Here is a 17229-nt window from a genome sequence, read left to right as displayed (position 1 = left end):
TCCTGAACAAAGGCTGTGTAGCTGCACTTGTCTGGCTTCTCTATAATTTCAGGCCCAAGACTCAGCAGACGCTGATTAACCAATCCATCTACCATATGTGCAGAAAGAGACGGCCAGCCTCACTCCCGGCAGGGAAAATTGGCATCCATCTTGGTTCACATGGAGATGTCCTTCTAATCTACAGCCGTGCTGGCGCAGCGAAACTTGCATGGCCTGAAATACCTTTTGCTGGCTTCATGGCGAGCTGCATGTGCATGATAAGAATGTATTATTTATAAGACCGCTGTTAGTAATGAGCTATTACACTAATGGCTCATTGTGTTGGGGATTTGATTTCAAATGGCATGGATCACACATTCTGATGAAAATGAGAAAAACATGTTTTGCCATTAGGAACAAAGATTTAGCATCTTCCAATTCCACAACCTGTTATAGTCCCATCTCTCGGCGAAGCTTGTAACAACTTACAAAAGCCCACCATCAGAGACGGCGGCAGAGCAAGAACGGATGGCGGACATGTCTCTTCTGTTCTTTGGTTTTTCTTCAAATGACTGCCTTGAGATAGACCGTTCTGAAATATCAGTTTGCGGGATGGCCATGGGCATGTTGGTGTGCATGTCCCTTTACAGTGTGCGAAGGCATTGGCTGCTGTTATTGTTCAGCGGACAGAGTTGTTTCTTGCGGTCCAAGTCTCCTCACACTGGCAGACAAAACTCGAGGTTTTTCTCTTCTTGTCTGTCCTGTGAATCTTCATGATGACACAGAGAAGGTTTAGGTCCCTGGAAAACCATCTAGGAGCTTGTCTTGTCTTCACAAATAGGTCTAACTCTCCTATACGTGAGCGCTTTAACATTTATAACTCCACCCCCAAAGCCCTAGTCAGGCATCCCTTTCTAGTGACCATATTTCACAATGAGGGTTTTTGTCCTCGTTGTGACCGTTACTGGCTTTGAGCCCCTTCTTTTGGTGCCAAGTGCACGGCTAACCTGGCAGGCTCTCTCCCGCCTGCAGGTCAGTGGTGCTTTCTCGGACCACTGCTGCCCGTGTCCTGGATGATGCCAAAACAGACGCTTTGCCCATCTGTCTCTAGGAGCCGCCTTGGCCTCCAACCGCCCTTCCTTGAAATCTCAGCTTGAAGTAAACACCAGATGTCAAAGTACAGTTATGACAAGGATCCTGCAGCAAAGTCACAGCTCAAAACTCGTCCAAAGTAGCAGAGAGAACAAAGAAAGTCCTCACAGCCAACAATTCTTTAACAAGTCAGTGATCTTCCTCCTAACTCAAGCCATGCTCTGTAGCATTCTTCGTGAACAGCCTGAAACCATCCTGTACTGGATTGGGAAGAGGCACACTTGATGCACTCTGTCCTGCTACAGCTGGTCAGTAGTTGTGGCTGCCCTAATACATGGTATATGTTGGCAAACGCCAATTCAGTTTTGGGAAGAAATGCCCAGATGTGTAGTGCTTGCCAATGGTAAAATACTGTCATCATGGTAGTTTCAAGTTGCCAACCAATGTCATCAAATGGGAAGTAGGGAAGAAATAATGCAGTGCCAGGCTATTATATACTATGTCCACTAGATAAGACAACAGACAAAAATCCCCAAGAGCTCCATAACACTGAAAGAAACCCAATTATAGCCTTTAAACATTATTTACTATAATTCCTTATACGGTAATTTTATACAAGTGCCCTTTTTTGTTTGTCTTTGGAGACAGGGTCACATGTAGTCCTATAGCCTTGAACTGGCTATGTGGCTGTGGGTGACCTTGAACTTTTGATCCTCCCATCTTTGTCTCTTAAGTGCTAGGATTACAGGTGTGTGCCACCATGCTGGGTTTATATGACAGGAACACTACCCACTGACCTACATCCCCAGCCTTTATAAGGTTTTGATAATGGCTATGTTCAGCAAATAGCTTGCAAGTTTCCTGAGGATTTCACAACTAGCTCTCTGAAGCTAAACCAAGTTGGCTCCAACATGCCTTTGCTCAGAGACCCCTAAAGAGACAACTCCAGAATGGCAGGTGTGCTGAAGTAGAAATTTCTGGTTTCTCTAACAATTCAGTTGTGTCACGTGATGCTTTTTGCAAACTGTTTTGTGAGAGGGCATGTGATGTTTTGCTGAAGACAGACACCTGAGAGGTCACGTGATGTTTAGAAAGAATGTAAATGGAGCCCCACGAACAATGAGAGGATGTGCTTGCATTGCTACGCTGTGCAGTGTTTCAGTGGGCTTTGCTGGTCTTCGCTGGTCTTCACTTTGTAGAGAGAAATGTGCCAAAGATCTTCTCCTGGTATTCCAGCTGTTTCTGGCCGCTTCAACTGACTTCTGCCGATTTGGAGGAGCCTTGCCGTTTCTGCTGGATTGTACCAACACTACTGGTTCATGTTTGGTGTTTGCTACTGAACTGGACTGCTGATATCCAGACAGTGAAGAGTCAATCGCCCCAAGGAACTATTTCTAAACAGGTTCACAACATCCTTTTCCTTTTAACCTTCTTTTTCTCTACCTCTGGTCAGTGGGTTAGAAGGGAGGCTGAAAACTTTAAAAACCCTAAAGGAGGTTTTGGAAAAAAAAAATCTAAGTCTACAGTGTGTGTGGAGGGTAGGACCAGTATTTAACTTGACCCCCAGAAGGCTTCAGATACAAGATGTGGCTCTGCTCACAGTGATCTCCAGCCAGGCTCCTGTACTCGGGCCCTACCTCTTCCCTTGCCCTTGACTGAAATCTGTGATCTCCTCTCAATGGGGCATAAAGCTTCTGGTGTCGGAGGCAGTGCAGGCTTTGGAGGAGACTGGGCTAGACTCCCTCACCTCCTCAGGGACTCCAACAGGCTCAGCACTGCCATTTCCAACCTGTGGCTTTGTTTGCTTCGACATTCACACATGGATGTTCCCAAGTTCAAGAAAGAGAACAAGGCAGAGCCCACTGTGGCTGCTGAAGATCACGTCCTCAAGTCATCTGGGGTGGCACTAGCATCTTAAATAAAACCAGACAACTAAAAGACTTCTACAAACCATGGCTGTATTGAACAGGACACCAACTGGAAAGGAAGATCCAAAGTCCTGAGTCAGCCACTGTATTATCTGTTCCCTGTAGGTTTCAGTGGTGAAGTAAAAACCCTATTTTTCAAAATGGTGCTGCTTATGCCCAAATGCTTCCTGACCCTTCCTTTTGTCATTAGCCTAGAGCTAACTGAGAACATGTGAAAGCAAGTCTTTGAAGGACCAGTAAAAATTTTAAATATATAAAACAAATTAAACTAAAATCTTCAGTGTACTGTCTCAGATCCTAGGTTTTAGGGCTGGCTCCCGTTTTCAGGGATACATACCCACAGGCGTCTCACTTCATCCCACCCTTCCCCAGAGTATTTCACTGCTGAGTGGCTGAAGAGAGCCAGCAACCAGACCACAAACCAGAATCACGTGGGGAGCTTTAAACACTTAATGATTCAGAGAGTGACAGCACACACCTATACTCTGAACTACTTGGTAAACTGAGGCAGGAGAATGGCTTATACCCAGGGCTTGGAGTGTCCAGCTTGGACAATGATCCTATGTGGCTGTTTTGCTTGTGAGCTTAGCCTTTAATGGCTCAGCCATCTCTCCAGCCTCAGAGTCTATTTAATATAACATATAACACACTTACTAAAGCAAACAAACAAACAAACAAAAAAAAAACTGGGCACTTCCCTCAAAAGATCGATTTGATTGGCCCAAGTTTACCTTGGATACCAGGATTTAAAAAATTGATATAATTCATTTACTACAAGCTAACTTTTCATAAATATACAACGCAGTGGCTTTTAGTATATCATAAAATTGTATAACCATTATGTAATGCCATAGATTTTATCCACACTGCCTCAAAGAAAAAACAAGAACACCCCCCTACCCCCTAACTTCTTTCTGTCTACACAAGACTTGACTAGCCTGAGCTTTCAGATATATGTTATTATACAGTATGTGGTCCCTGTGCCTGGCTTCTTTCCAGAACGTTTTCTTTTCTTTTTTTTTTTTTTTTTTTTGTGATTTGAAGTTTTATTTTGGTACTAAAAGATCTTCAAGAATTGTAAATTTTTTTTATTAGGTATTTTCCTCGTTTACATTTTCAATGCTATCCCAAAGGTCCCCCATACCCACCCACCCCCAATCCCCTACCCACCCACTCCCCCTTTTTGGCCCTGGCGTTCCCCTGTACTGGGGCATCTAAAGTTGGCAAGTCCAATGGGCCTCTCTTTGCAGTGATGGCCGACTAGGCCATCTTTTGATGCATATGCAGCATTTTCAAATGTGTTGTGACATCTATCACTACTCTATTCCCTTTTATTTCCTAATAATATTCCATTATCATTATACTATTCCTTTTCAGCCATTCATCAGTAGATATACAGTTGGGTGGTTTTCATCTGTGGGATATTATAAATAATACCACCATGAATATTTGTGTAAAAGCCCGGGTAGAAATGTGTTTCCTTCTTAGCTCTGGCCATTTGTTAGCCGGGGCACATCCTTCATCCTTTTGGCTTTGACAGGTCCAGAAACTGAGTATTTGGGTTTCCACAAATAAAGTAATTCGTTTCTGTAGATTCTCCTTCCCACCTCCCCACCATGGACTCCACTTACCTGACACTCTTTATCTTATCACTCCCTGGCTACTCCAGCAAAATAGTCAACTTCAGATCAAAAAGAGGAATTTTTCAATGTCTTCCCCACTCCTCCCAATTCTAAACCCTAAAAGAAGGGACTCCTTATTCTCTACCATGAACCTGAACTCTACTCAGAGCCCCCACCATGTTGCTGTCTGTTTGACTGTCTATGAGAGTAATAACTCTTCAGATAGATAGATAGATAGATAGATAGATAGATAGATAGATAGATAGATAGATAGATAACTCTTGTCACCTCCATATGCCTTAAATTCCAAACCAAAACCTTCATTATTTACTATTATTGTTATTGGTGGTGGTGGTAATAGTAGTAGTAGTAGTAGTAGTAGTAGTAGTAGTAGTAGTAGTAGTAGTATTGCTGCTGTTATTGCTACCACCACCTACGAGGAGTAAAATTATCTCGCTGCAGTTTTTGTTGTTGTTGTTGTATTTTGTTTTGCTTTTGAAACAAAGTAGCCTACCTAGATTGGGTTTGTACTTGGGACCCTCCTGCCTTGGTTCTGGGTAACAAGGATTACAGATGTGCACCAACAGATGTGCCACGTCTCACTGTACTTTTGAATTATATTTCCGAAATACCTAATAAAACTGGCATCTTAAGATTTGGAAGGACTTCTTTGCATGTACCTGCACAAACTGATGCTTTCTGTATCTTTTTCTGGGGGGGGGGATGGGAGGTGTCAATCAAGCCCTTTGCCCAAGCTGGACACTCCAAGCCCTGGGTATAAGCCATTCTCCTGCCTCAGTTTACCAAGTAGTTCAGAGTATAGGTGTGTGCTGTCACTCTCTGAATCATAATTTAGAGTATTTGTCTCTTCATCACTGTAAGAAGGATGACGGTGGCATGAAGTTGGCACAGAGTCTGAATGCCTCCCAGGAGAATCTCATAGTCACCAACTCTGTGAAGCCTGATGTGAAAGCAAGCCTCAAACTGCTCCTCTTATTACAGAGAATATTTGATTTCAAGTTTCAAGAAAAGTAATATTCTTTAAGACACCACACAAGTTTCATCAAATAAGAAATGAGAGTATGAAGAATGAATCCCTAAAAATATCACCCAGAACCAAAATTGCAAATTCCAATCTTTTAATGCTTTTCAATCCACTGGCACAGAAATCTCTTTTTAAGATGAAATTTAAATATCCATTTGAAAAGTTTAAAAAAACATAATTATTATTCTAATAATGAACAGGATGGGTGGGGATCCAAGGGTGCTACTGAATTCATGTTTGCTAATTATTATTTTTAAAGAGGTTCTACATTTTTAAATTTACTGTAGTAAATATTACGTGTGTGTGTGTGTGTGTGTGTGTGTGTGTGTGTGTGTGTGTGTGTGTGTGAGATGTGGGATGAATTTGCCAAGATGAACATACAGAGCTCAAAGAGTGATCTTTTCATGACTTCCCAGGATTAAACTCAGGTCACTGGACTTACAGGGCAAGTGGCCTTATCCTTCAAGCTATCTCACCAACCCATGCTATATTATATGTAAATAACAAGCCCAAAAATTCACTCAGGCTCTTCTCCATCACTTCTCCCCCGGCACACCAGCCCTCACTGTGGAAGTTGAGCTGTGCAGTTATAGTGGGTAGAAGATCCACCCTAGATGTGAATGATACCATTCCAGGACCAATGGGAAGGTTCTCCTTTTCCTTAATATAAAATGCAAGTCCCTCGTGCAGCAACACAGAGAAAAGAAGCAGACACCATGGAGGAATGAATGATGCTCACTGGATTGCCTTCTTTCTAACCTTGCTTTTTAGAGAATCCAGGACCACCTGGGATGGGCCCTCTCCCATCAATCACCAATCAAGAAAATGCCCCAACAGACATGTCCACAGGCCAATCTATGAAGATAATTCCTCAATTAAGTTTCCTTCTTCGCAAGTAATTCCAGTCTGTGTCAACTTGATAAAAAAATAACCAAACCAGCATAGACTATAATGTACCAAAGTCTCAACTAAAATCAATTGCTCCCTACAGCAAAGCAGACCCCATAAATAGCAGTTTCAACTCTTAAGATTACTGAAGTGTCAAGTTCAGTGGTACAAAGTAGCAGGTGATTCTGCTGTGGTCTGGAAGACCTGTTTCTACAGATTCGACATCAAGCACCTACATTTATTTATGCATTTATTCCCAGCTATCAGAATCCCACCAGGCAAATCAAGGAGGGGCCTCCTCGGTAGGCAGGTAGCTGAGGTATGCAGATGAGGGAGGTGTGCCAGTGTGAACATCTCCAGAGTGAGTAGACAATGAAGAGGGGGGTTATAAGACTCTTGGGTGTGCTTACACTAGCTACCTGGGGCCTCTGGTTGGGCTGAACACCCTAAGGCTAGCTGGCTTAATCCTCTCCCTCCTCTGTCGCTTGAGGAATGAGGTCCTTGGGTTTCCCAGTTCCAAATCAAAACAATATGGGTTCCCTCTTTTGGTCCCCAAAGAACAAAGTGAGAGTAGGCCTACTACTCTCACTTCCTTAGAAAAACTAGAAACTACAAGTGTTATGTACATGTTTTTAATTTTTGCATTTAGCACTAATTCAACTAAATTTAATCATATATAACATGGATCAAATCATGAGTGAACATTGGCCAAATACAAATTGAGAAACTCTCTACAAAAGAACTCTCCTGTATTGGTTGAAGACATTCCTGTTTGGGAAAAGTAATGAAGGGTTAGGGAGCTGTTTCTGATTTAAGGATTAAAGAGGCAGGACACTGAATATAACAAGTGGCCTGGGCTTTTCCATACAAGACACCATTGGGGCTGTCAGTGAAACCTGACTGAGGTCTACAGATGAGCCACTGAGATCGCCAGACTTGGACCATCACACTCTAGTTACAAGCTTTGTAAGGGAAACACTTGGGTATTTGGCATGAGTGAGGCATTACACCTGCAACTTACTTTCACGTGATTCTAAATAAATATATAGACATGTCCATGGATAGATGGAGACAGAGAAAGGATAAGAGGGAGATGACAGACAGACAGACAGAAAGACAGACGTTGCCAAAAGTAATCAAGAGAATGATAAAATAAGGAAAAACCTCTGGTACCTAGGGAATTTATACTTGTAAGCTTTACTGTGAGTGTGAAATTGCATCAAAACAACTTCAAAAAGTAAAATAAAGTCACTTTCTAAGTCAGACAAAGTCTTCCTGGCAGCATCTCGGGATATCCAGAAATCTCCCATACTCATCTCTGTGGGATCTTATCCTTTCCCCCATCTCTAGAGATAAGCAAAGAGTCCATGGTGGTCTGGTCACTTTGGATAACCTCACAAGGGGTTAACTCTGGGAAGGATACAGGAGCTGGCTTGGCATTACCTAGAAGGGTGTGCAGGAGGGCAGGACATCTAACCATACTGTGAGCCCTGAGAGCACATACTGGGAAATCTGTGGTGTGGCTCAGTCCTAGCACACACCTTTAATCAGAGATGCTTTTTTGTAAACAAGATTAAATAAAGTCAACCATAGGTCACGAGATGGAGCAGGCAACCCACTGACAGGAAGTGAACACAGGAGAAAAAAAAACGTGGAGTGTGAGAGGGAGTCAGAAGGCTAGAAAGGTGAACAGGAAGTAGAAAGGAGGGACATTCAGTTGGAAGGGTTACTGGTTTCTTCCTTCTGGGATGTCCATTGAAGACGAAGGTCAGCTGGGTGCTTTCTCTGCCTCTCTGAGCTAGCAGGCTTTCACCCTAGTGTCTGCCTCCTGAGTCTTCATTTGGTAAAATCGAACCATCAGGATTTTTGTTTTAAAATCAACAGCTGGGCACATCAGCTCCACGGGTGCTCAGCAAGCCAAAGAAGCATGACCCATTCCTCTCATTTCTTTCACTCTGTCCCCAGGAAGATCTGTCACCAACCTCACACACCACAGCATGATGGTCTTTATCTTGGGCCTCGATCAGTTCGGCCAAGAAGTATTCACCATAAATTTCCTTTAGAGTGTTGTCGTAGTGCATAAATATTGGCATGAGATCATCATGGTCTTCTACCCTGTGAAACAGAAAGCCTTCAGTTTAGGGTTTGCTCCACCCACTGCATCCCTTCCACAGAGCACCTACTGTGCTCCACCCCTGTTCTAAGTGCCAAAGATACAGCAACGTTCTCATGAAATGAGCTGACTGATACCGTCATAAGCAAAAGCGTAATAAACTTCAGTGGCGTCAGATATCTCAAATAACACGATGTTCCCTGGGATGAAGTGTATGACAGTGACCAGGAGGGGAGGGGGGGGGATCACATGGGCAGAGGGGTCAGCATGGCTGGAGAATGGGAGGCAGGGCAGCATCTGCTAGGAACCAAAGGGCAGTTGAGGACAGCAGTCGGCAAAGGTGTTCTAAGGATCGTTACTTTTGTGACATCATCCCACAGTCCCTGCCCTGCTTTGTAATGTTTTTAAACATCCAGAGTGTATGTGTGTGTGCACATGTGTATGCATGCATGTGTGTGTGTGCATGTGTGTGTGTGTGTGTGTGTGTGTGTCAGAAGATAGCTTGCAGGAGCCAGTCTTTCCATCATATGGGTTCCAGGGTTAGAACTCTGGTCATCAGGCTTGGCAGTGACTGCTGAACCATCTCACAGGCCCTACATGCCCTTCTTATGAGCTTCTACTCTGAGACAGCTCTACACTTTCTAGGAGGGAGACGTGAGATGAAGGTAATGAAGGCCTGCTCACCACTCTGGAGACATTCACCTTGACTTCCATTCTCGGGACATTTTACAATGAATTACCCTTGACCCTACTTCAGGAAGCAGGAGCTAGGTTTGCTATCACACAGTGATGTGATCTTGGATTCCACTCCTTTCTTTCTCCTTTTCAGCATACCTTTGAGAACATTTACCTGACTTTTATTTTTCCTGACTATGATCTTCTAAAATAGTGTTCCTGATACAAAAAACAAAAACAAAATAAAACAAAAAAAAAAAAAAAACAACTTGACATAATTTCCCCCAGTGTGTTCTTTCTGACTTAACTATAAACCTTTATTTTCTCTACATTTCTCATTCATTACTTACCATGGTAGTAATCTCTACTATCCTGTTTTATCGTCTAGTGTGTTCTCTTTGAGGCTAATACTAGCCCCATCTACTGAGGGATTCGGATGTGTCCAAGGCTCAGGGCCTTACTCCATCTTTGCTGCTGTGCTTCTCCTGGCAATCACAGGAGGCAGGCAGTGCCCCTTCCTGTTCAGATGGAGGAAAGCCATGCTACCAGGGATGGCGAGATCCCTTGCCTGAGACCACAGGGCTGCAGCAGAACCTGGCAACAAGCCCTAGCTGACAAAAGCCCATCTTCCCCAGCTCTGAAGCTCACAATGCCCTTTAAAATGGCATTCTTTGTGACGCTCTTTCTGAAAACCAGTAGCAAAATGCAAAATCACTTGAGAGATGCGTCCTTGGCTCAGTGACCAAAGTTCATCATCCAACCAGACAGGTCACAACTCCTCCTAGCCCCGATACAACAACCTCCAGTCAGTCATAGCTGACTCCCATAAATTTGGAGTCTGAAGGAAATCTTCACCCAGACCCCAGACCTCTAGCAACACAGGCTCAACTGCTGGAATAATTTAGTCAGGCATATACATACATACATACATACATAGTGTGTGCCTGTGTGTGTATATATACATTCGTACACACACATACACAAACATACATTTCAAGCATCTTGATGAAACTAATATACTTTAAAAAACAAAGACAGTATCAAACCTCACAGATGAACTGGGGATATGAGTGGGCCACTTGCCTGGCACACTTACTTGCCTAGCACACTTACTTGCCTGGCATGCACAATCCCCATCACCACCTGGGCTACAAAACAAAAACATCAGCTGAGTATGGTGATGCACACCTTTCATCTTGGCACTCGGGAGGTAAAGGCAAGCTGAGCTCTGTGAGTTCAAGGGCAGCCTGGACTACATAGTGAGCCCCAGGTCAGCCAGGAATATACAGTGAGACCCCTGACTCAAAACAAAAACAAAACAAACAAAAAGCCCCAGCGACTCAGACCTCAGAGCTAAGAAGAGACCTATACCAAATACCAAACAGTCAAATAGCAAAGGGAAAGGCATACATAAGAGCTGGAAGATGAACCCTGGTCAACACGCCTTGCAGATTCCCAGGAAGAGATGCTACTGAGGACGTAGCTCAATGCAAAACCCTCCTCCTTCTCCTTCTGCAGCGGCCTGCTGAGAAGCCTGCAAAGGTACTTCACTGTCAAGACTTAGTTTTCTCAGTTAAGAAAGGAGTGGGGTGAGAACCCTGAGAGCTCGCAGTGAGGTGGCAGCAAGGATGTGCTGTAGCCGGCTCCCTGCACCATGGCAGCCTCTCAGCAAGTGTTTGTTCTCTGTGTGAGGCCTCACACCCTCAGCAAAGAAAGAACCTAGAACACTCTATTCCCTTCCCTCTTAACCTGCAAAAAAGGGCTTCTCTCTACAAGAGGCTTTTTTTCCTGTAAAAAGAATCCTGGATGATACTGTTCCGAAAAAAAAATAACATTTTTTAAAAAAGAAAGTAGCCTCTAGTTCCATTTTTAGAGCATTTTACCAAAATTTAAGGTTCTACCAATGCATATTCATATGTTATTTTTCATGACTGGAAAAAATAATTTAATTTTCTAATCATTTTTAAGTGGCATGGTGGTTTGAAGAAGAATGGGCCCAGAGATTCATAGATTTGGATCTTAGTCACCAGGGAGTGGCACTACTTGAGGAGGATTAGGAGGTGTGGCCTGGTTGGAGTAGATGTGTCACTGGGCGATTGGAAGTTTAAAACTGGCATGGAAATTTCAAGAAGCTCCTGCTATGCTCAGTGCTGCTGTTTCTGCCTGTAGCTCTCAGCTCCTCACCAGCACCATGCCTGCCATGCCTGCCACCACGCTACATGCCATGTTGGTAATGGACTAAGCCTCTGAAACTAGAAGCAAGCCCCCAGCTAAATGTTTTCCTTTATAAGAACTGCCATGGTCGTGGTGACTCTTCACAGCAATAGAGTACTAACTAAGGCAAGTGGATTAAGACAGCTATCAATGTAAGAAAGCCAAGTACACAGTTAATACAAAGTATTCCTCTAGGCCAGGAGTCTGAACCCAGAGCCTGATTCAGTGCACAGCTCAACCCTCCTCAGAGACGCTCCTTGCAGTAGACGGCAGTTAGCACAGAAACACAACTGGTCAGTGTACAGAGCACAGCTGACATCAGAAGGCTCTGCCCCAAATGGAATATCTGTGTTCTATCTCTTCCCTCGAGGCTCAGGGATCTCTGTGGAAGTGCTGTCAGAAAGACTGTAAAAGCCAGAAGTGGGAGGTGACTTCAAGAGAGCAGCGATTTTCAGACACAAGACAAATGTACATATATCAACTCATGAAGATTGTAAGGGCATGCGTAAGACCTACACAAGGTTTGCAGGACAAAAATCCCAGCCATAGGAGAGAGAAAGTGGGCACAAAGTCCCTCCCCTAGCTGAGGAGCTAGCTTCACTCAACTGCAGCTGGGGTGCCAGGGTGGGGGGCAGTATCAGTTTTCTTCAACGAGTGAGACTCCTGGGGAAAGCCTCACACCCAGGAGTAGTCAGCCAACATAAACTAGACAACTAGGCTGAAAGGGGGGAGGAGGAGGGAGGGAGCGAGGGAGAGAGAATACAAGAGTTGGGTAAGAGTTGCAGGAGAGAAATGGATATGATCAAAATAGACTATGTGAAATTCTCAAAGAATAAATGAAACCATTTTTTTTTAAAGTTTGAGACTGAGTATGGTGGTGTATGACTTTAAGCCCAGCACAGGGTAGCATATGGGGACAGCAGACAGATTTCCATGAGTTCCAAGCCACCCTGGTCTACATAGTGAGTTAGAGGACAGTCAATGCTACATAATGAATTCCTGTCTCAAAAACAAAACAGAAGAAAAAAATAATTTGAGATGGTGATGTTAACTACATTGATGTACATAGATTTGATCATTATATAGTGTATATTTATATATGTACTTAATAAAATTGTAGCTCTGAGTTTTCATGAGTGTGTATATGTGTGTGTGTTTGTAAATGTTTCATACGGCGAAGAAACACATATTCATAATCTTAAACTAAAACAAATAATACTCAATATTAAAATCAGGAATAAAGATCTGGAGAGACAGCGAGCCCTGAGCCTAGCCGTGAACCTTCCACTGCACATAACAAAGCTGTCCAAAATCGGACCTTAATAGCAACTCTCCTGGGAAAAAAACAAGAAGCAAACATCCAAAGCTTGGAGTTCTGAACACTGTCCCTTAAGCCCGTCTCCAAAATGGATAGAGGAACTTGCTCAACATACTAAATGCATTCCTTGGGGTAATCGATAATTTAAGATCTTGCATCATCCTTAGCGCTAATGATAATGGATGACATCAGCCTCAAAGTCTCAAATGGCATATGACAAAGGCCTGCCTCACAGAAAGAACACCTCGGCTAAGGAGAACCATCCATGCAGCAAAATCTCCAAGAGCCAGCACTCTAAAGCTGTGAGCACTGCCTACCGGGGTCAGACGAGAGGACAGCCCCGTCTCACTGTGAGCGAGGGTGGCAAGTTTACTGGGCGCCCCACCCTGCCATTTGCAGGGTGTATCCCATCCCCATGGTGATGACCAATCTGGGGTTAATAACTCCATCAGCACAAAGAAGACTAGAAACAGAGTTCTGAAAAGCAGCCATTCCTTTGTATGTTCATTCAGAGTGCTGCTTGGGTGGAGAATTCATGTGCTGGTCAGCGCTATCAACTATAAAATACTTTACTTTTAGGAGAACAGAAGGTCTAGCCCAGACAGACTTGTTCTCTTTTTGGGCACTCAAGTGTCCATCAGACCCTGAAAAACATGCCAGATCCCCACCCCCCCCCAAAAAAAATGGAGCTGAATTCAAGCCTTACAACCAATAGGCTGGCAAAGATACTCACTTGGCAATTTGTGTATCTTTCAAACTTAGGGCGTGGCAAAACTAAGAATGCCCTGTGTGGTGGCTCTAACCAGCCTTCCGGAAGACGAACATATTCATCCTTCACTATGTCACCTCGCCAGGAGGTACATGGTGGCACCCTAGAGCCCAAGAACTCTTCTTAGCAACCCGGTCAAGCCTCTTGGTGACAGTTTCGCAGACTGCTTCATGGCTGCAACATCTTGTCCTTTCTCTATAACCAGCATTCTAGAGGGAAGGCACAGGCTGGCTTCCCTTGAGGCAGAGAGATGTGTGTAACACAGGCTGCTAGCCAGGTCACTGTGCAAATCCTCAGGTGGGAAATATTACCCCAGCTCGGCGAGAACAGCACAAAGGCAGCCTGCATGTCCAAGAAACGTCCCAGACCCTTCTGCTGGCCTCAAAGCTTCTTCTTTATCTAAAGAGGCTGCACTCTCCAGTTAGACTTAAAAATATACTATTAAAAGAAGTTGCTACTTTAAATGTCACAAATACATTTTACTGTAGTGTATTTGAAAAAAAAAAGGAAGAATCCAATTTAGTTCTAAAGAATACAGCTTGCTTTGTCACATCATGCTTTCATCAAGAACAGTGTCTCAACATAGGACAGGGCAACATAAAAGTTGTTGCCAACTATATGTTTCTTTTTCATCCTCTTGCAGCGGAGGCGGGAGAAGTACCCTTTCCTTTCCAAGATCTCTTGTGCCCTCTAGTGGTCTTCTTATGGAAATTAACTTCCATCCTTTACATGGTCCTTTCTAGAACTTTAAAACTGGTGTTTAGAGTCAGTTAACTTCGGATCATTGGAAAATGTGATCTTTTTAAGTGAGGTGGATTTTAAAATTCCAGACGTTCTGAGTGATTAGAAGGGCTTCAAAGCATGCAGCAGGCCATGTAAGTTCCCATCATCCAGACCGCTGGGGTCCATGTGCCAATCTTGACAAAGGCAATCTACAGCTCCTGGAGGACTGTCCACCAAACCATGTCTGGCAGGGGGACTGGTGACAAATTTCCCGGGGCACAAGAAAAGCCCCGGCTAAATGCTGTAATTGTTCTACATTTCCTTTTAAAATGGGCCTGGATCCTCTTAACTTAGAGGTCAAAACATCAAATCCCCAGGAGCTGCTTAGAAGTCAAACTGGAAAAAAGCGTGAGACCATCAAATGTCTCGTAAAACTAACTTCTGGGGCTGGAGGGGTGGCTCAGTGGTTAGGAGTGCTGGCTGCTCTCCCAGAGGACCCGGGTTCAATTCCCAGCAACTACACCATTGCTCACCACCATCTGGAACTCCAGCTCCAGTGGACCCAATGCCTTCTTCTGGTACCAGGTATGCACATGGTGCAGGGACATACATTCAGAACTTTGTCTATTAAAAAGTAACTGCCTCAGGAAATGAAAGGTAGGTCTTTGTTGTTGTTTGGGTTTTTTGGTTTGGTTTCGTTTGGTTGGGTTTGTGTAACAACCCTGGCTTTCATGGAACTTAATTTGTGGGCCAAGCTGGCCTTGAGAAAGGTCGTTTTTAAAAACAAAACAAAACAAAAAAGCTTGTTTTAAATGTTTTCTTTTTGCCTTTTAAAGGTTAAAGTCTTAAATTTGTATTAATACAAATGATACACACTTGTGAGATGTGTGTGATGATTTTGGTACAAGTGTGCAACTGTAACAATCAAATCTGAACACATCTTTATCTCCTAAAACATTTACAGAGCTCCTGATTTCCTCTCTCCTGATAAAGAAAATTTTCATCTATTTGAGTCCACATGATTAACTGTAGTCATCTTTAAATAGGCAGGATGCCAGGCAGGAAACCTCAAGCTACTTCACAACACTACCAGACAGCATATAACCCTTCTCTTGACTTAGTCTTCCTTAAACCCACAAGGACCCGGAAAAGAAACCCCTCTACCACCACCGCTCCAAGGCCAAGCCAGTCTTTCTAAGCCGGGAACATCTCACGTCCACCACCGAAGATTAATTGAGCACACTGTAGTTTTTAAAGGTGTGTCCAGTAGCAGCTTTGCTTTGTTTCCAACATAATGAAAGACAGGGAAGAGTAACTTCCTTAATTAGTGTCTGAGTAGAAGGGCAGATTACAGCATCGTTTTCCACGCGGCTAAATCAAAGAGACAGGAGAAGGGATTACGGTGTTCATTCATTTGGTTCTGAATATGTTGCTAGTTAAATAGCGGAGGGCTAATTACATCCCCAAACCCTTCCCTGGTTTACTGTCTTAAGAACTGTGTTCATCACCATTAATTATCAGTGCAAGTGGCTACTGATGAAACAGATGTCAAATGTGGAGAAAATAAGAGTAATGTGGTGGCTTAAGAGGCGTGCGGCCACGCCTACTCCACCACGCTGTGCAATAATGCCTTTGTGTTTCTAGTGCTCTTAAGGGGGTAGGGTCCACACAAAGTTTCAAGATTTTAGACCCACAAGTTCTAAAACTCCAATCTGTTCATTTTGGATAGGGGGTTTTAAAAACGTTACATTTCTTTTTTTTTTTCTTTAATTTATTTATTTAATACATGTGAGTACACTGTAGCTGTCTTCAGACACTCCAGAAGAGGGAGTCAGATCTCATTACAGATGGTTGTGAGCCACCATGTGGCTGCTGGGATTTGAACTCAGGACCTTTGGAAGAGCAGTCAGTGCTCTTAACCGCCGAGCCATCTCTCCAGCCCTACATTTCTATACCTTCTTCAGGCAAAAGCATTGTCTGTGTCACTGTCTCCACCTGAACTCACTACTGTGCCCTCCTCTTATTGCATATGCCCCCTCCTCGTCTCTTTACACTGGGACAACATCCCCCTTGGGATTTGGTCCTTCGGATTTTCTGTGGTGTGAGCAAACAGAACAGTTAAGCCATCAAAGGCTGATGATCACGACAAGTTATCTAAAGGTTTATTTCTAGCTTTGTGGGCCCCCACTGGAAGGCCATAGCCCATGCTACAAAGTCTTAAGAGAGGAAAATGGGAAAAAAGAAAGAAAGAAAAGGAGAGGATGAGAAGCCAAGGGAGAAATTGAGATGGGATAGGAACTATCGATTGCTGTAATTGAGGGTTAGTACTATCAACTTGACAATATCTCTAGCATCATTGAAAGGTAACTCTCTGGTCACAGCTGTGAGAGACTATCCAGGTTAGGTTAGTCTCTGGACACAGCTGGAGAAGGTTATCTTGATTATATTTATGGAGGTAGGAAGCCCTGCCCACAGTGGGTGGCACCATTCCCTAACTGGGATCCTGGATTGTATAAACCTAGAAAGAGAGCCAGGCAGTAACAGGAGTTCCTGCTGTCTTCTGTTACAGTGTAACCACTGCTTCAAGCCCCTGCTGCCTTACTTTGCCACGCCTGGCTGTAGTCTTCAACTGTGAACTAGAAGGATCTTTTCCCCTTAATTTGCTTTGTCAGGGTATTTTATCACAGCTGCCTAGGAGCCAGGTGCTAGACTGAGGACAGCTTTTGTCTTTTCTCCTGTTTACCTATATCCTCAACAGGAGGGAGGGTACCAGGGAGTATGTCCACAAAGAAATTACCTTACTAAAAGGAATAAAAAATGGATCATTTTGATAGGCTGCTCGTGTGCATGGCACTTTGAGCAC

The 17229-nt window shown here is 43.7% G+C and overlaps 1 protein-coding gene across 8 annotated transcripts in view; it reads right to left on the bottom strand.

Moving 5' to 3' along the window:
• Cfap61 (cilia and flagella associated protein 61) overlaps positions 1-17229 on the bottom strand; it is a 280279-nt gene that overhangs the window by 243069 nt on the left and 19981 nt on the right. For 7 of the 8 annotated variants that reach the window (XM_030252249.1, XM_030252246.1, XM_030252245.1 and 4 more), the window contains one exon: positions 8537-8669. In XM_030252249.1, the coding sequence (XP_030108109.1) occupies positions 8537-8669 (133 nt within the window). Of the gene's footprint in view, positions 1-7740; positions 8670-17229 lie in introns of those variants that run through there. The other variant, NM_175280.3, reaches the window with a different exon arrangement.

Source organism: Mus musculus, chromosome 2 (genome assembly GCF_000001635.26).
Source record: "Mus musculus strain C57BL/6J chromosome 2, GRCm38.p6 C57BL/6J".
Classification (NCBI taxonomy): Eukaryota; Metazoa; Chordata; class Mammalia; order Rodentia; family Muridae; genus Mus; species Mus musculus.
This window is presented reverse-complemented; position numbering and strand designations above follow the sequence as displayed.